The following is a 20,261-nucleotide window of genomic DNA, read 5'->3' on the forward strand; positions in this document are numbered from 1 at the left end:
ACAAGTAAGCACACAATCACAATAAAGTCAGGTTAAGGCAACTCACTCTAAAGTCAGACTACTGGAGTTCAGCTCCCACTCCATATCTTACTAGCTGTATGGCACTGAGTAGGTAAAACAGGGATGATAATAATACCTGTTATGCAAAGTTCTTTGTGGGTTAAACAATACATATAAAGACTTAGTAGAGTATGTGGTAAGTATGCAAGAACATTAGCTGTGATAAGAGTGGTTCTTACACTTCTATTATAAATGCTTTAATGACGATATGAATAGAGGAATGGCGCCTAACTCTAAAGGGCTGGGGTGGGGGAGATGAAGACTGCCTTCCTGAAAAACCATATAGATGGATATGAATCAGATTGTGCCGGGATGGTTGGAATTGAGACAAGAAGTGGTTGGTCTCTCCTTTAAGTGTTTGATGGGCCAAGTCCAAAGGCTTGGAGGTATGCAAAAGTCTCAGCTATTCAAGGCAAGGCTTATACTTCCAACCAGCTGGACCAGAGGACAGAAGAAGGGCCAAGGGTAAATAGGAAATGTAGAAGGTGAGTCATAAAGGGCCTTTCTTTACTCTGAAAATTTTTAATCAAGAGAGTGACATGACGAAATTTTGTAAGGGTCACTCTGGCTAAAATGTAGACAAGAATGGCTCAGGAGACACTAGACTGGAAGCAGAAACAGCAATTAGAAAACTATTGCAGTAATGCAAGTGAACAATGGTAAGAATGAAACTAAAGCAACATCAATGGGAGCAAAAGGAAGAGGTCTGAGAGGTTTTTAGAAGAAAGGTAGGACTTGGCAATTAATTTGGATGTGAGAAGCAAAGGCAAGGAACCACCCAAGATGACACCCAGATTTCTGGCTGGATGGATGGAAGAGCAGGTATAGTAGGGGAGATGACACATGCAGTTAGGGACATGTTAAGTTTGTGGCTATTTATAGGATTTTCAGGAAGAAAGTTCTAGATTCAGAAGAAATATAAAATCTTAAAGTCATGGAGGGGATCCAAGAAATTCAAAGCCATCTCTTGAATTTATTTTTGTTGTGGTGGTTAAAGATGAGAACGCTAAAGACAGAATATATGGCTCTTCTGAAAGATCACCTTTCAATTTTATCAAATAACTCAACTTTAATGAAGAGACTGATGACTTCTAAGATGTCTTAAAATTCTAACACTATGATTCTATTGTTCCAAACAACAGCTATGAATCTGAAATTACCTTTAGATGATAGTGAACTTGTGGCCTTAAAATATTCTTTGTGGGTATGTGTAAAATATATACACACACACACACACACACACATATATATCTACATATATATATATATATATACATATTAGGTTTTTACACCAGATTTATTGAGGGAAGAGAGGGAAAAGGATTAGAGATAGGAGGAAAACTCCCAGTCCAACTCAAGGGCCTGTAGGAGCAAGGCAAGGGGGATAGAAGGGGAAGAAGGAAGGGGAATGGAGACTCCCAGTTGCCCAGAAGGGCCCAGAGGAAGTGCCTTCCTGGAATATATATTTTTTAATGAAATCCCACTATCTCTAAAGCCATACCACCCCAAAATGCAGTGGCTATGCTTATGAAAGAGAAAAACCAAGTAAAGACACTATCTACATTTACCTACTCTGGTCCCAATTGGCTGCGAACAGCAAGAGAATCTTCCTGCCATAGTGGTCACGGTTTTCCAGCACTCCAGGGAACCCATCGATGAGAGCCCTCTTAATGCCAGGGTCATCGGCCTTGAAGTTTTTAAACATGTCCAGGTTTAGCTGGCGGTACTGGAAGTACTGGGCCAGGAGTCTAAAGGCATCTGCTTGGTGAAACTTCCTGGCTCGGAGAAACCTCAGGATGAAGGCATCATCTGTACGTAGAAATCCAATGTCAGGCCTGGTGATGATCATGTCCCTGACTTGCTGAATATCCTGATGTAAAACATCTGGGTTTTCATTCAGTTCCAGGCGAGCTTTCTCTATAGTCTCTGGACTGAGTCCAGCCTGTAAATGGGTCATCTTGGCCAAATCTCCGTTCCAAGTGTTTAACTTCTGATACTTGGGAAGAAAAGAAACTGGTCCCATTCACGTGATGGTTTGCTGAAACCCTGGCCCACTTAACAGTTGTTTTACTACAATGTTGCCACAGAAACAGACAAATCAAGGGTCTTCTTTCCGTTCCTGAAAAGTAGTAGGACATCCAGGTCCTATGTGGTGAGGGCCCTCCAAAAGAGAAGCAAAACCGAGGCCATTGCTACTGCAAAACAAGAGAAACAAAACATAGATGATAGAAAGAAAATCTGGGCAAATTAATTGGATCTGAGCTAGAAAAGCAATATATTATTCTTCAGGTCTGATTATATTAAGTATCAAATGAATAAAGGGTAAATTATCTTTACAAGGGTACATTTAGCATAATTTTATTGATAAATTGAAAGCATATTATATAAGTATTTGAAATATGTTTGGGAATCTTTCAGTTACATTGACTAGTTAACATGATAGTATATGGTAGGATTAGTAATAGATTGCATTTTTATTAATTGCCCTAAGAGACAGTAAGAAGAGAGAAAGATCCTTTTCTGTTACAGCATGCTTTATGGAGCTACTCACAGGCCCGGATACGGCAGAGACATTATAGCTGCTGTACAATTTACAGCTTCCCATTAGCCTCTTTTCTCAAACAGAAGTATCTTTCAAAGAAACCCCCCCACCTTCACCTTTTTTAAAGGCAATCATTTTCATCTTAACAATAAAAAGAGTGTTGAAGATCACCCTATCCTAACCCCAAAGGTGTACCTAATTACTAAAAACTGAACTAACAACAGCGAGGGTTGGGAAAGGAAGGACAGGCCTATAGCTGGAATCTTGACCTTCAATAATCAAATTCAATAGCATTGGGAAAAGATGCTTACATGTGGACATTTACAAGGGGCATTATTATTTGCCTTTGTCATCCTGCTGTAAGGAAGGCAAAGGGACTCGAAACTCTATGTTGCTTCCCTACCTAATGTAATATTTATATAGGCTTAAAATTATTCCATTTTATATGAATCTTTGTTTTGAGATATTACTTTACTCAAAATAATGATTGAATATTTTAATCACATCAGATACATTCCTAATGATTTTCCCACCTAAATGATATACAGACAGGTACCCATTTCTTTCTCATTTTGTATTTTTGTGGCTCGTTTTTTTATTTCAAATACAAATGTTTAAATTCAGACATCTCTTTGATTCAACCTGGGAGTTTCAAAAATCAGAAGACATAAATAAACTTGGAGCCTTGTATCTTTTGTCTAGCATTCCTAAGTCAACAATATCTGTGATAAGAGGCAGTATATATAGAACAGAGTCTTGATTTTAAGGAAATAGTAATGGAAAATAATGCAATGAACTATTTACGGGATTGGAAGAAATGTCAAGGTCCATCTAGTTCAATGACCTCCTGATGTTAAAATTCCCTCTCTCATAGCCTCACCGCACCCCTTCAAAAGTTTCCTTGGATGTCTGCCTCTTTCAGTCTGCAACCATCCACTGCAGTCTTTCCTTGATGGCTCTTACTAACCAATGACCAAGATGATAAAATAATTTATTATTAAAATTTAGACACTAGGGAGAACGATAGGCATAAACTGGGATGGTTCCAAGCAAACCAGACAGATGGTCATCCTACTAGTGAATGACCTTTCTGTGGCTACATCCAATAGAAAAATTATAGTGCCTGTCATGGGTGACCTCTATCAGTATTTGATACTGATGACTTCATCATTTTTAAAACTCCCATCTCCCCACACTTTTCTGTGACTTCATAGACCTCGATATTCCTCTTAGCTTTCTGTCTTTTCCTGCTCAGTCATCTCTTTCTGTGCTCACCACGTCAATGTGGTGTTTTTAAGTCTCTTGCCCCAGTATTTGACTATTCTACCTTCAGGTTACATATTCAATTGCCTACTGAACACCTCCCCTTAGATGCCCCATAGACATCACAAACTCAGTATGTTCAAAACTGAACTAATCATACTTCCTCATTCTGAATTTGCTCCCCCACCTCTGTCTCTTAGTGACTGACTTCATCTTCTGTACAGTTTCCCACGCTGGAAACCTGGGAGTCAGCTATTATTCCACCCTCTACCTTACCACCCACTTCCAGAAAGTCACTTCTATAATATTTCTCAGACATGTCCAATTTTTTTCCATCCATTTTCACTTCCTTTGTTTGACCACATTACCCTTCACCTGTTCAGCACTGCAACATTCTCCTTGTGGTGCCTTGCTTTTTTCCAGTCTATTCTCTGTATTACAGTTGAAATCTGCTCATGTCACTCCTTGACTGACATCAATCAATAGCTACCAATTGTGTTGGGATAAAGTATAAAGCTACAAAACATGGTTTCTAAGGCCCTTCATCATCTAGTCCCTATCTGTAACCATCAGCCATGCAGCACACCAAGGCACCACAGTTTCTTCTCATTTCTGTTGTCCCTGGCAAAGATGCTCTCTCTGCCTGCATTGACCACTTATTAACTCCTCTTTATCCTTCAGGAGTCACCCTGGAGATCCCTTTCTCCAGGAAACCATTACTGATCTTCAGAGGTCATGAGTAGCTCCAAAGCCCCTACCACAACACATATTACTGCCTTTTATCTCTCTCTATCTCTACTTTGAATTCCTTGCAGAGAAGAGCTGGATCTCATTCATCTGTGTATCCTCAATACAGTGCCTGGTACAAAGATTTATCTTCATGAGCAGTTCAACATTGTTGTGTTCAACTCCTATTCTCAGTGCCTAGAACAGTGTCTGCCACAAAGTAGGTGCTCAATAAATATCTATAGACTAAATGAATAAAGTACTCAAAATGTTGTTTTAGTGAGTAAGTGGTTTTCCCTTCTGTTTGGGTACATTCAGGACCCAGCAAGGGCATTGCTGCCGACTTTTCATTTCTTCTCTCATTTACAAAGTATTTCTCCCCCCTCAAGAACTTAGCCTGGGCATATTTAACTTCAGATTATCACCCCTTGAAGTATGCTAAGTGATGGTCACAGTTCTAAGCTATAGTACAATGTGCTTAGAGCACAAGCAATAGAACTAGCTCATCTCCCATGGAAGATTTAAAGTTTCTGGGAGTAAGTTACTTACCTTACAGTTCAGGCAGCTCAACAATGTTTTTGAGATAAATTACTATGGGTTCAAGGGGAGAGTTGAGGTTACATTTTTCATGGCCCACTTCCACACATAGCTGTGCTTCCAATCTATAATATCTGAAATAAATTTTCTTCAATCTATATCTTTATTCTGTGCTCAGCATACAGTGGAAGCTTCTGGGGAGATTATCCAAGCCAGGGTCACTCAGTTTCATACTTAAGATGAAATAGGTATTTTTCATTAAAGGCAGATCCTTCATTTCAGAGGTCTAAATTGACTGTTACTGTCAGAATGGCCATCATCAACAAATCAACAAACAACAAGTGCTGGCGAGGATGTGAAGAAATGGGAACCCTACCACACTGTTGGGGGAAATGCAGACTGGTGCAGCCAGTAAGGAAAACAGTATGGAATTATCTCAAAAAACTAAAAATGGAACTGCCTTTTGAACCAGCGATTCCACTGCTAGGATTATACCCCCAAAATCCTAAAACCCTAATTCAAAAGAACTTATGCACTCCTGTTCATAGCAGCATTGTTTACAATAGCTAAGTGCTGGAAATAGCCTAAGTGCCCATCTGTAGATGAGTGGATCAAAAAACTGTGGTACATTTACACAATGGAATACTATGTAGCAGAAAGAAAGAAGGAACTCCTGCCATTTGCAACAACATGGGTGGAACTAGAGAGAATTATGCTTAGTGAAATAAGCCAGGCAAAGAAAGAAAAATACCATATGATATCACCTAATACAGGAAACTAAAGAACAACAGAAGCAAAAGAACTAAATAGAACAAATAGCAGAATAGCAGTCAATAGGGAGGAGGGGGGATGGAGAGAAGGGGGATAAGTAAGGAAAGGGTTTAGTCAAGGAACGTGTATAAATGACTCATGGACATGGACAACGGGGAGGGATATAATTGTGGGAGGAGGGGTGGGCTGGAGAGGGAGCAATAGGGGAAAAATGGGACAACTGTAATTGAAAAACCAAAAAATAAAATTTTAAAAATAATAATAATAAATTGACTGTTACTTAAATAACAACTTCAACTGATAATATTTAAAGCACTAAAAATGCAATGCTATATAAGAATGTTCTCTAAGATGTAGTGTTTTCAATTAAGTGTACTTTTTTGTTCCTGTGAAAAGTTTAGTTCTCATTTAAATTTTCTAAATTGGTTGAACAAGTGCAGAAAGATACATGATACTTAGTATCACAGAAGCAGTTTTCTGTCCTGGTGGTATTAATAATAATGGCTATAATTTATTATTAATTATAACTGTGTTTATCATGTTCCAGGCATTTATATACTCTTATACAGTACATCATTTAATCTTTAGAATAACTGTATTAAATGAGTATAATATTGTCACCATTTTTTAGAAGAGGCATCTGAGGCACGGAGAGGTTAAATGACTTTCCCATGGTTACACAGAAAATAAGAAGCAGAAACTGGATTGAAACCCAAGTGATCTCTCTCCAGTCCCACCCTTCTTACTACTACACTTTTCTGTCTTTTATGTGTAGCAAAGAGGTTCTTATATTTTTTACTTAAGATTTTTGTGACCTTCAGAAAGACCATCCCTCTCAGAACCTCACTCTCCTTCCCTAAAATCCATTCTAAGTTTACCGTTCTAGAAACCTAACCATGCCTAAAGGGTTAAGGGACATTCCCAGGTAGCCTAACATCATATCTTAATGTCCAGTTACCATAATGTTTTCTTCATTGAAAGAGGACTGAAACTATTTAAACCCCAGATGTTTATGCCTTTTCCAGCAACCCAGTTTTCCTCTACTATTATGTATTTTCCTTCTGCTAAAATACCAAATCAAAGACCCTGCCATTCTGTTTGAAGGGTTGATACTTTGCCATGCCTATCAGAGTGCCAAGCACGACCTGGGCATTGAAATGTCCTTGATAATCAAAAAGAGCACTTCAGGCAGATTCATGTGAGCCTCAGAAACCATCTTTCCTGTTGCTGGTTTGGTCCCCAATTTTTTTTTTTTTCAGAGAGTGCTCTAAATACATAAAGAATCCTTCACCACACCCTCTGAGGAGCCCAAGGTAGAAACTAACTTCCACTTTAAATCCATGTTTGTGAACTAAAAATTGTTAGCAGTGTTTTTGTATCAAGGAGAGGAAAAAAGTCTTCATGTTATGATATTTGAAAGCATGCCATCTATAGATGCCAAATTCATACTTCATCTTAAGTTTCCATTAGAAAAAAATCTATTTATATATTTCTTTATTCAGAATTCAGTCTTAAGAAACTGTACATTTGTAAACACATGCACACACATCCCTATAAGAACACACACTAGTATTTATGAAACAAGGAGTCTAAGTAAAAAGATCATTTCAAAAGTATATTGATTCAAATGAAATCTATTTTGGTTATTGTATAATCTATTATTCTTATTTATTTCATTATCTTTAGAGACACACATTAAATATGGTGAGAAACAATCACAATAATAACCATATCTTGTTTACAATTATTCATGTGTGCGTATATATTATTTCAAAGCATTTCTTGTTAATTATTTTTTCATTTTTCTCCTACATGATCCTGCAACATGTAGAAGAAAGATAATTCCATGGAAGATGTTGAGGATTATGTGGAATAATGTAAGTAAAAGTGTTTTGGAAATAAAAAAATGTCCATTTTACATTTACTGTAATATTCTTGTTGATATCATTATTTTGTTGTCTCCAGGTAAATAAAAGATATTGAGGCCCAGAACAGCTAAGCACTTGGCCTAAAGTTGGATAATAAGCTAGTATTAAAGTTGGAGGAAAACACCAACAAACAAGTGTTCATTGACTACTTGTTATATTAGTAGATGAAGGACTAAATCTGAGATTTAGATAGATTAAGTATAGCCAGAAGCAAAACGATTCATACCCAAGCCTATTTGACCCAAAGCCCATATTCTGTCCATGACCCTGTCCTACCTCTCAGAGAGGTGCTTCGTCTCCGACATCCTGGAAACCAGAGCCCTTACAATCACTCAGGCACACAGCGGGCATGTGCACTCACTCTACAGGTCCTAGGGAAGATGACTTAAGGAATGCTGTAAAATTGGCCAAATTGGGGGAGGAAAGAGTAATTGTTGTTGTGACCAGAAAGATAAAACATATAAAGCCTAAATATTGTTTAAAATATGGGAACATCAATAATTAATTAACAATACTTCAAATATGTGTTGCTTCTGGGTGTTCTTGGTAATATTGTACAAAGAATGATTTTTAGGGCATATAAATTTAAATTAACACAAATATAAAATGAGAAGTTATATCCATGTTTTCTGTGGGCTTCTCTTATAAAATAAAGATGAAAAATTAATCTCAAGGATAAAGCTTTCCATATGAAAGTCTAACCAACTATCTCATCTGTCAGTAACTCTGAAAGTTATGTTTTCAAATTTTAAATATATATTGAATTAGGTTAACCCTTATGGCTCTTCACCTTTCTAAAATCTCGCTTTAACTTTTTTCAACTGAATACACAATTTCCCTTAGGAATGCTGAAAGGAATGTTTGTACTGAACAAAATAAAAATAGATGCTGATAACACATCTAGTGAACAAAAATCTTTTTTTAAGTATAACCTTATTTGAAATCTTCACTGCAAAGTGAAGCCTACATTTAAATCTTAGAAGTTGGTTTTTTCCAAATGATGAATTTGAGCTTGACTGTTAGGACTTGTATGACTTCTCTGCATAAGTGCTGTGGCCCCCAGTCCATCAACTTGCTATCAGTCATTAGGCAACTTGTAGGTATGAACTATCTGTACCAGGGGCAGGGAGAGCAGTCTAGAAATATAAAGGGGAACTCTTTAATCATCTGAAAATATAGAAGAACCAGAATTTAGCCTCTGGCTCACAGTTGACTTTCCATCACCTTTAGTTCAATCCTAGCCCAGGGCTTACCTGTGCCATATAAATATTCACTGCATAAATTCCCTGGGTGCCCTTTAAAATAGCAACAAAACTCATAGTCATCTGCTCCCATTTGTTCTTGCTCTTAACAAATATTAAAAGTAAATTGGAGTAAGTTTCATCAAAGTAGAAACACCAAGAACTTCTACTCAAAATAGACACCAGATTGGAATTAGAATAAGCTGAGACTCAGATGAAATGGACCTGTTTGAGAGAGGAGCTCTAGTGTCCTGAATTCTAGAACAATCTAAAAAACTTTTATTCTTTTAGTTTGCTTTGGGACAGGTAATATAGAGTTGAAGGCAAAGACCACTTGTAAGAATGGTGTGGGTTTATCTGCCACTGTATTAGATAAATTAGTTAAATTAAAGGAGTATTTAGATGGAATTTTTTTTTTTTTTTTTTTTTTGCCTTTAGACTATCCTCATAAGAAGTCACCAGGAGTTAATGCCCCATTTTTTAAAACTGATTAGTTGTACTTCTTAGCAGTAGTAATGGGAGGAAAAGAAAGAAAAACACTTGGGAGAGGGTATTTCTCTAAGAATAGACTCTTTTTGAAGAAGAGGATCTATGAGACTGTCAGGAAGGCAGGGATTACATGAAGGTGGCCACAAAGTCCACTCGTCCCCTTCTGCACTCAATGTTTTTCCCAGCATCCATGGGGCCCTTCTTCTGGAAGTGATTTGGGCAGAAAACTGCCTGGTGAAAGAGAGACACAGCAGGATACATATGGGTGAGGTGGAGGGAAATGGACTGTTCCTATAACTTTCTTCCCAACCAGGGCTATGATTTCTCAGGTCTTACTGTCTCAGAACTTGGAGTGGATTTCATTTTGCTTTAGTGTGAGTGCCATTATTTAATAAGACATAAGGTGGGAATGTTAAAAAGAAAAAGAAAAACAAAACTGTTCTTTGTCTTTGCTTCTAAAAGTGCAGTCTGTAGATAAGCAGTATGAACAGCACCTTGCAACTTGCTAGGAATACAGATGGTCAGGACCTACCTAGACCTGCTGAATAGGTAGCAGAATCCCCAAGTGATTTGTATGTACATTAATATTTGGGAAGCAATGGTCTAAAGGGTTCATAATGAATCAAAGAGATTGAGAAGGTAGGTTAATTGCCCCTGAGGTTAGGGTCATTCTGTCTGTGGACAGCAGTTCTACATTGTCCAAGAAGAGAATAAAAGCATTCCCAATACACTCAATCCTTTTGGAATCTTGGCATTTGCATTCATAATAGCTTCTCAGATCACCTCATCAATTGTTTATGCATACCTGCATGCTTTATATTTCTACCAACAGCAATGAAAAGAAGAAGTCTGGAGGAAACAAGAGAAGGTGAGAGAGAGGGAGGGAGGAGGGAAGAAGGAAAAGAAAAAAGAAAGAGAAAAATCTCACATTTTGTTTATTATATTTGATTTGGACTGCCCATCAGACTAGAGGCCTTTTATTAATAGAGCCTGTGATTTGAACCCTCAAGTGCCATTTCCAGGCCCACAACTTCCCTTCTACTGTCTCAAAAACTACCAGATAATGAGAACACTGAATATCTATGTGCTTGACACCTAGAAAAGTATGGAATTTCCCATAAGACATTAGAAAATAACAAAAGACAAACTGACATGATGTTGTTTTAAGGAGGAGAGATGGAGAAAGAGGTCTGCACAATATCTAAGAATTGGAGATTTGACTAAAAGGGTCCAGAAAACAAGAGTAGATCACCTCCAACACAATGGGGAAATTCCTGATGGCTCAGAGATCAGGAGGAAGATCTCATAGAAAATTAACCTCTCACACAGAAAACTCTGACACTCCCTGTCACATGATAATAGGGCCATAAAGAGGGACTGCATAGGGTCACCTGGCCAGAGGAGATATGAGGAAGATCTATGGGAAGCAGCAGAGGTAGTGAAGAATAATAAACTTATTACCTAAATAAACGAAAGTCGTTTACTGAGAGGAGGGCGACTAGTTTATTTCCACATCCATGAAGAATCAAACCAAAGACAAATTTCCCTTAAGTTAAAAAAAAAAAAAAAAAGCACAAAAACTTGGATTGGAATTAGGCACAGTTTTCTCTAGAGGGATATAACACTTTGGACTGATGTTAAGGGTTGTAGACTCACAGTAATTTATACTGTGGATCTTCTGAAACAAACTTATTCCAGTGAAATCTGGATAAAATAAACCATCACTAAAATAATCAAAATTTGGGGGAGGGGTGTAATGGAAAAATATATCTTTCTTGCAATGTTGACGGTTAGTTCTAGGCTGATTACATGTGGCCAAACCTCATGTTTCGTATACCCTTTCTGCTATGTTACCTTCTCTTTCTGAGTTACCATGAAGCAGGAAAGCAGGAAGATCCAAGCCAGCCTGAATTCATTTCTTGAGGATGCCTCGGCTGTGAGGCTGTGTGTAAAATTGTGAATAGACATCTTAGGGTTAATAAGGTGTCCGTGCCTTTGTAAAGCTTGCAGAAATAAGCAGACACAACCAGTTCTGAAGAGTTATGATCTCCCTATAGGGAAATAAAAGACCTCCCAGCTTTATACTCCATGATTCTCAAAGGATGTGCCCCTCTGTGAGCATGTCTACAAATATATGTGATGCCGCTCTGCTGAAAAATATGTCTTCGGTTTACCTTTGAATTCACTTAAAAAAGGAGGAAGTTCTGTTATTGAAAACTTAAAAAAAAAGTAAAATAGCCCTCAATAGAAAAAAATAAAAGAGGAAGCCAGAATAGCAGCACTCTATAAAAAATAATAAGCTCAGCATAATATTTCACTCAGAGAAAGGCACTGCTTCTAAGACAGATGCCTGTAAATCTCACCGAAGCAGCATTGTTTTGAAATTTCCCCAGCCTCCAGAAATTGTATTAAGCCCAGGAAGAAAGCAGCATTGGAAGAGCTGGATTCCTGGCCTGAGTTTCTGGTTAGAATGAGCTAGAACTGACAATATGTACAATTTAAAATATTTCCTGGGATAAACCATTCTTTGCATACAGATAAGAGAGTTTTAAGAATCTTATTGGTTGGGGATTTGAGAGGTCCTGTTTACTATGGATAGTACCAATCTAAGCACAGAGTATAGATGTTTCTTCTTCTCTAAAATCCATTTCACCACATATTTTCACTAGTATTCTTGGTTCGAGTTTAAAATTGAGTGAAGCTTAGAGGCAGGTAATTATGCCAATGTTTATTAGTAAACAAGTAACTTTTGACATCCAAGAAGAGTATTTGGTGTGAATTTTTCCTCAGAACTTCTTCCTGAAAATACTTATTTGTGACTATTCTTTATTTTTGCCAATACCTCTAATGATGAGCAATCTGGTTTAGACAAAACTTGCTTTAGTGCTTCTTTTTAAAGGGGCAGACTAAATGGATAAAGGTAATTTTTAAATGAACATTTTCTGTGCTCTGGTTTAAACTTGGTTGTTATATGCAACCTGACATTATTTCCATATGAAAATTTGATTCACCTCATTTTTAATTAAGGTGTTGATTTTGTAAAAAGTTATTTGCTATAAAAACCTCTAATAATTTTCTATTCAGTTGTAATTGATTATATGGACACCCACCAAAAGATTTTTATTTATAACAGGCTCATACACTCTTATGATGTTTGTCAGCTCTTAATAAACAGATGACCCATGCTAAATTAAAGAGGTACTGTAACTTGGGTTTGGACCTTCAAGATATTTGAAAGATGTTCCAACTTCCTTTCAGCTAGATAGAAAATGATAGCACTTTAAAAGCAGAGCCTGATAGAAGAGTTACATAAAATGTCTTTTCAATTTTTGCACTCTATTACCCTTTACTATTATAGAAAAGTGCTGTTATTGCCTGCTTACTGAGAGAGCATGCAAAATCTCGCCTCCCAAATCCAAGTCAGTCCTTGACTAGCGATGAACAAAGCCAGGCCATCTGCTCTGAATATCATTACTACTTTGGCCATTTGGGCAAGGGATCTATCTTCTCTGCTTCAAAGAGAGGTTTAAGATTGGAAATTTGAAACGAATTAAGTAGAAAGGAAGAGACATTTGAGCAAATAGCACTTTCCAATGAGAACTGCATGTTAGGTTATTATCATCACCATCATTTTTAATTTTCACCCTGGCCACAGAGTTAACCTTTGGGATTTCCATTTCACAAAACATTTCATTAAAAAAAGAAACAATTTCAGACTTTCTGCAATAAACACTTAAGAAGAAAAATGGGAGTGTGGGTGAGTATGAGTCATCAGTCACCCCCACCCTGCTTCCTGGTGATTCTCCATTGGAAAACCAGAACCACGGATGGAGTTTACATATCTATGTTACTGGAATAACACTATACCCCAGGCCATGTTAATTTTATGAACTAAACAGTCCCTAATCTGCTGAAAAGCAGCTGGCTAACTGCTGGTGTCTGACAAGTGCCCCATCTGTCCCCTGCCTGGGGTCTCTCCTGTCTTCACTTTTCCTTTCTCTCAAGCAGGCGTCTCTCTTTGTTTTCAGAGGTATCATCCACCTGAACTTTCCTTCCCATGCCTGAAAACTTGGGCTCTTTTCTTCTACCCTGTGCACCTCGGGCTTTGTCTAAGTGACAAAACACAGTTGTGTTGACTGTAGTTACGGTGCTGGTGATGGTGGAGATCATGACGGCGATGGTGGAGATGGGGGTGCTGATGGTTTAAGAGAGCGCAGGCTGAGCGGGCGCGGGGAGCAGGAGGATGGATCCCGGAGGTGGTGGAGAGCAGGGTGTGGGACGCGGGGTTGGGGGAGAGTGGATGAAGTGCAAGGGGATTGCAGATAGGAGCTGTCCACGCACCAAAGTGCTGAAACGCCGCAGCCATGGCATCGCATGAGCGGGAGGAAACACGGAGATGCGCTGCAAATACAGAAGGGAGAAAAAAGGCAACAAATACCTTCACACGGCCGCCCAGCCTTGCTTTGGGAATGTGTTTCTGCAGGTGCCCTTGTTGCTGAGCTGAGTAGGTGAGATCCCCTATTCTGGCAGGTTCGGGCTCAGATTTCTCTAGAAAGCTGTGAATGAGAGCCCGGGCTCCACGGGGCTGTGATTTTGGTAGGAGGCGTGTGCGCCAGAGACTCTGTCCTTCTATACTGAGCCTTGCTTTCCCCCGGGTCCTAAATGCCTCCGCACCGTTTGTCTCCCCGGCTGTGCAAAGACAATACGAAGAATAATTGTAATTTAGCAACAACTGAAACAAAAAGTACTGGAACCATCACGCAACACCCCTAGCCTTAAAAACAGAATGTTTCAATCAGATTAATGCAACCTTTGAAAGAGATCAGAGGTGTGTGTGTGTGTGTGTGTGTGTGTATAACAGATGAGAAGGTAAGTATCACAGGTCAATTAAGAAAAGAATATATTATTTTATTATCGTAGTAAGAAAATGAGTGATTTGGAAAAGACTCAGATTAAAGCCTCATCCTACAAAAATTCATCCCATGTAAAGGGATAAATATAAGTTAGATTATTTTTTAAAACTAGAAAAACATAAGAAATATTTTACTAATCTTAGGAAAGAAAAGGATTTTTAATCACAAGAAGAATAGAAGCAATCACAAAGAAAAGAGATCAATGATTTGAGTGCAAAAAATGCTTTTGAATGTAAAAATATCATAAAAGCATAAACATAAATACTACTGGGGAAAATAGCAACAAATATGTTTCATCCATAGACTACCTCATATATCAAAAGAAAAACACTAATGGCTTAAAAGGAAAAAATAAGAAGATCAAATAACAAAAATTCATTAAAGAAAGATGGATGCATAACAAACATTTTTAAAAATCAACCTTGTAAAGGAAAAAAATAAACCTCACCAGTAAACAAGGATATATAATTTAAAATAGCACTGAGATGTAGTTTTGTCTGAAGTTTTACATATACTTATTATCTCATACTGTGTGATAATAGTGAGAAAATGTAAACTTTCTGTAAATCTATTTCACAATTTACATCAAGTGTCATAAAATGAGCATACATGTAGACCCAATAACTTCACTTTATGTACCCTATGCTGAAGATATAGTCAGCTGTGCAGAAAAGTATTAATGTACATAAATTTAATTCATGATCATAGAAACTGTCAAAAACAGTGAAAGTATTAGATTTCTTATATTAAGTGCCCATCAGTAAATGAGTGGATCAAAAAACTGTGGTACATTTACACAATGGACTACTATGCAGCAGAAAGAAAGAAGGAATGCCTAGCTTTCACGATAGCATGAATGGAACTGGAGAATATTATGCTAGTGAAATAAGCCAGGCGGTGAGAGACAAATACCATATGATCTCACCTGTAACAGGAATCTAAAGAACAATACATGAATAAAACAAACAAACAAGCAAAATAACACCACAGGCATGGAAACAAGGAACAAACTGATAGTGACCAGAGTGGAGCGGGTAAGAGGAAGTTAAGGATGGAAAGAAGGGGAAGGGACTAGTCAAGGAATGTGTATGAATGACCTACTAACATAGACAACAGGGCGGGGATTATCTGATTGTCTGTGGGAGTAGGGGTTGGGATAGGCAGAGGACACCAAAGGGGAATAATTAGGACAACTCTAATAAAACAACAATACAATATTTATTTAAAAAACATACTTTGAAGATTACTAAAAACAAAGAAAATGCTCACAAAATGGTAGTGAGAAAAAGCAAGATGCCAAATACAGTACTCCCTGCTTATTATCAAGTTGGTAAGATCATAAGAGAGCATGAGATTATAGGTATATTTACTTCTTATCAAGTTAGGCAACTTGATTTTCCTCTTTGTATTTATCTGAAGTTTCTATATTTACTAAAAGAAGAAAACTTATGAAGTGTTTTAATGCAATATTTTTATCATATATCTTACAGAGACTTTAAAGTTGTGGGAATTCTTTGAACTCTGGTGTAGTATTATGTATTTATTTGTCTGTTTGTTGTCTCTGTCTCCAATAGAATGTAAGCACCATGTGGTAGAAATTTTCCTGTTCTGTTCCCTGCTGCTTCCCCCGCACCTAGAAGTGTGTCAGGAACATCACAAGCATTACATAAATGATTGTTGAATGAAAGAATAAATGAATGACATAACCTTCCCACATACAAAAGTATTTTAAAGTTTTTTGTGAACCTATAAATTTCAGATAGAGTGGTTATTCAAGAAGGCATAGCACATCAAAATAATATAAGTTTGCTGCTGAGTTTCGATCACATATAAACTCAATTAAAGGTACATCGATCTTCAAAGGTATAGTTAGTCATGGACATGACTAACAAAGGGGCATCAAATGTGAATTTTTAGAAACAAAAATAATCTCCAATTAATTCCCACTCTAGTACTTCTCATTTCTTCTTGATCCTGATATCTTTTAAAAACTTTGTAGGTTTTTCTTTCTCCTGATATGGTAATTATTCTGTTTCTCTTCCTCCTTTTATCTGTTCTATAAGCATTAACAAAAACCAAGACCTAAGTGTTTCATAAGCTAATGATTTATAAAACTTCTTTAAAATTTAAAATTAATTTGGATACTTTTACCAGCTGGTGTTCCCTTTCAGTTGTTATTTACCATTAATTATGACTTTTGAATGGCATTAGTGGTAACATAGCCAAGTTTTACTTGTATTTTCTAAGCTGAGGTTAAAGAAAAACTATATATTGTATCTATACACCGTATACAATGCATTATCTTTGTATACATAACTATGTGTGTATATGTATATGTGTATATCTATACTCTCCTTCCTGAGAACTCTTTATAGAGGAAAACTATCTACCTATATAAGCCCGAGAAATAAATGCAGAATGCTCTTTCTTGATCATGTGAAAGGACCCACCTAGTATAATTACAAAAGCTACTGGCAGCCAGAATAGTCTATATTATGAAAGTTTTTTAAGTGGTTTTGAAATTTATCTGTTTCAATGAGAGTAAAAAGATTAGTTTAAAATAAGTAACTTCTATTGATAATTTGAACAGATATGCTGATATGCTAAAAGACTTACTTTTTCCCAAAGTACCAGTAAAGGTGTACTATTTCCCTGAACATTCATGAGCATTAGCCCTGTTTGTGATAACGCTACCTTTCTATACCGTGTAAAATTCCTGTGTAAGAACAACGGTCCTTTATTTTGCTTAAAGTGTTGGCCTGCTAACTGTAAACCAGAGACTTTTGGATGGATTTCTTTTCTTAATCACTCTGATTGACGTTGGGTTGATATTCTGCACAATCTACTAAACCTCCATTTCAGCTCCTTGCACTACAGCTGCCTATGGATTTGTTTGCAGAGTTTCTCCATGTGCCCTTTTGTGTCTAAGCAGCCAGTGCCAAGGGTGAAAATGTGGCCTGCTCACAAGCATCTTGCATGCTGCCTGACCTTGTTTCAGACATTTCGAGTCAGCTGATCATTTTAGTATTGCCTTAAACGTCTCTATTAATGTTGGGTTTGCCGTGGTCTAGGTTTGGATGAAGAGAGGATGCTTTATGTGGGTTGGCTCATGACAAATAAAGGCTCTATCCATGTAGGGTGCCCTGAAGTCTGAGAGTTCAGGAAGGATGGGATGTTATCCAGAGAAATATTGATATTTATGAGAGAGATGTTAGGATGATATCACAATGGTAAAACAGTGCTTTTCTAGCTTTGATGTTTAAGTACTGGAAAATGTATAAAGAGTAAAGTCAAGCTGCAAAAGTAAGAGTATTTTAGTTAGCCATAATGATGTTTTGTTCTCCCCATAATTTTGTGATGTACCTCTCAATATATAATAAAAGATTGTCACTGATATTTCTATTAGGTAAGGTGCAGGTCAGTTTTGAAGTTTTAGAGTTTCTGTTAGTCAGTATTAGCTAGGTAATGCTAAAGAACAAATTAACTCTGCAGTCCCAGTGCCTTCCCAAAACAATGGTCTCGTTCGTGTTTACACTGATTTGGGGGTTGTGGAGAAAGTCAGGCTCTGTTCCACTCAGTCAACTAGGGGCCAGAGTAGGAAACAATAATGTTTAGAGAACTTGGGCCTGCTCCTCCGCTTCAGCCTGGAAGCAATGCACATCATTTTTGCTCACAGCCCATTGGTGAGAATGAGACACATGGCCCTCCCTATATGCAAGGGAACTAGGAAATGTGGTCAAGCACAAAGATATTTGGTGAGCAGTCAGTGTTTCTGCAATAGTCAACTCCAGTGGTTACTGAAAATATCTTAGTTCTCTTCTTAACACATAAAAAACACTTGCAACCCACCTCCAAAGATTCCTTTAGTCACTACATCTAGTTCCAAATTTCAGACATTTAGGTTTTATGCTGTTGTCTTATCTCTACTGCATATCTACATGTGGTCCTTTGTCCTGGAGATGTGTAAACAAACATATAAATTATTTGCTACCCCTGCCCCCAATGTACCTAAAATACAATAGTAGAAAGAGACAGGGTAGCCACAAAACACTACCATTCAGAAAGGGAAAGATGTGAAGATACTTGGCAGTCACTGAGCCCAGTAATTCTGAAATCACACTAGAAAGATGTGCTGGAGATCTCCTCCACTGTTAGTAAGAGAGTAAGAGATTTTTGTTTGTTTGTTTGTTTGTTTGTATAGAGCCTCACTCTGGTCTCCGGTATAAACTAGCTGTCCCTTTGTTCTCTACGACCCCTGGCATCACAATCTGAGAAGTTCTTGTTTGTTTGTTTGTTTTCCCATTATACTCCTTAGCCACCCCCAAAATGTAAATTGTAGAATATGTGCTTGGTTGAGATTAAGTTTTCAATTTTAGCTTCAATTTCTGCTTATTTAGGTCACAACAAACATCCAGTTCTTTGAGTAGTAATTTGCACTCAAGAAACCACACAACCACATAGCTAAATATTTATGAATTCCAACTTTTATTTCCTCAAAAGGCTAAGTGGGTAGGCGAGCTTTTTTAAGAGTGGGGAAGTCTTGTATAAATTGAATTTCTGAATCTATTAGACTTTCTCTGTCTTGACCACTACCAGATGTCTTCAGTTTGTCATCATTTCAAGATGATGTGGCAGGTCAGGTGTTTCTTCCAGCTGGGAGCTGGATGGTATCAATATACCTCACATTCTATTCATTCAAATTTACGGTATTCAGAGTTGTATCATTAAGTTGGAATGATCCTAAATTGCCATATTCTAATATGCCCTGGGTAAGGTAGCCATATGCCTAGCAAAGTAACCTATTTCCTTTGGAGCAAGATAAAAAAGTTTAAGGTCAAATTAAGTTCACATCTAGCTAATTTTCTGTTTAAGGCAGGTGCATACAATATTTTGAAATATACATACCTCAACCTCCTTAGGGGTTATGTGGTTTTTCAGATCACTTCTTTTCCATAGGAGATTGGGACCCACAGGCTATTTCAATTATATACAGTTCACAGGATTTCTTACTCCTAGTACGTAGATTCTGTGGTAGTATAATTCTCTGAAGACGTGAGAGGTGCATTGTCTGTCTGACTTAATCAGTTTCATGTTCCAGTAGCCACACCATATTACTTTGGGGACACAGACCTTTGATCTACTATATTTATTTGCTTTTTTATCCCCAAACTTCTCTCGATGTGTTTGAGCCTCTCTGGAGTAGTAAGTGGTAAAGCCAGATCCTTTATCTGAGCTTTTCCTTCAGAAATTCTAAACCATGGAGAGGTTGTAAGTAACCATGAAGGTCACATCCTTAATCTAAATCTTGCCAAAAATATTTGGTTTTAACGGCCTTTTCCTCAAATGTTTCTTAATTTTATCTCTTTCTTTGGTGCAAAAATTAATTGGCTATTCAAACACAGCAAGGTCTTGGATTTCTAAAAGTCTCCATTTTTTTTATTTCTACTTATAAAATCCTTCATCTCTTTCTTTTTTTCTTTACTATCTTGCAAATACTTCAAATAATAACTTAAGTATACTACTAACATTTTGTTCTTCACACACTTCCCCTTAGAGATGTAAATTTTTTAAGTATATGATCTTATTCCTAAGTTATGGCAGGGGAAGTCTTACCAAATATTTTACCACTCTATAACATGAAGTTATTATTTTTCCTACCTTCAATAAGTCTCCTAACCACGTGTTGCCAACCATTAAGTCAGCACTGTACAATTTATTTTTAATACAGCATTTCACTTACAGGAGATAATATTATATGCTTCAATAATAAATAAACCCAAAGATCTCAGAG

General features: G+C 37.3%; 1 protein-coding gene across 1 annotated transcript in view; it reads right to left on the reverse strand.

The window, feature by feature from the left end:
- The window catches only part of LOC150004356 (clavesin-1), a 56,295-nt gene extending 54,050 nt beyond the window's left edge, over positions 1-2,245 (reverse strand). The window contains exon 1 of the mRNA XM_090284899.1: positions 1,629-2,245. Coding sequence (XP_090141025.1) covers positions 1,629-2,083 — 455 coding nt within the window. The 5' untranslated portion in view covers positions 2,084-2,245. The remainder of the gene's footprint in view (positions 1-1,628) is intronic.
- Between the last annotated feature and the right edge of the window lie 18,016 nt (positions 2,246-20,261).

Source organism: Furipterus horrens, unplaced genomic scaffold (genome assembly GCF_987537825.1).
Source record: "Furipterus horrens unplaced genomic scaffold, mFurHor1.1.pri manual_scaffold_7, whole genome shotgun sequence".
NCBI lineage: Eukaryota > Metazoa > Chordata > Mammalia > Chiroptera > Furipteridae > Furipterus > Furipterus horrens.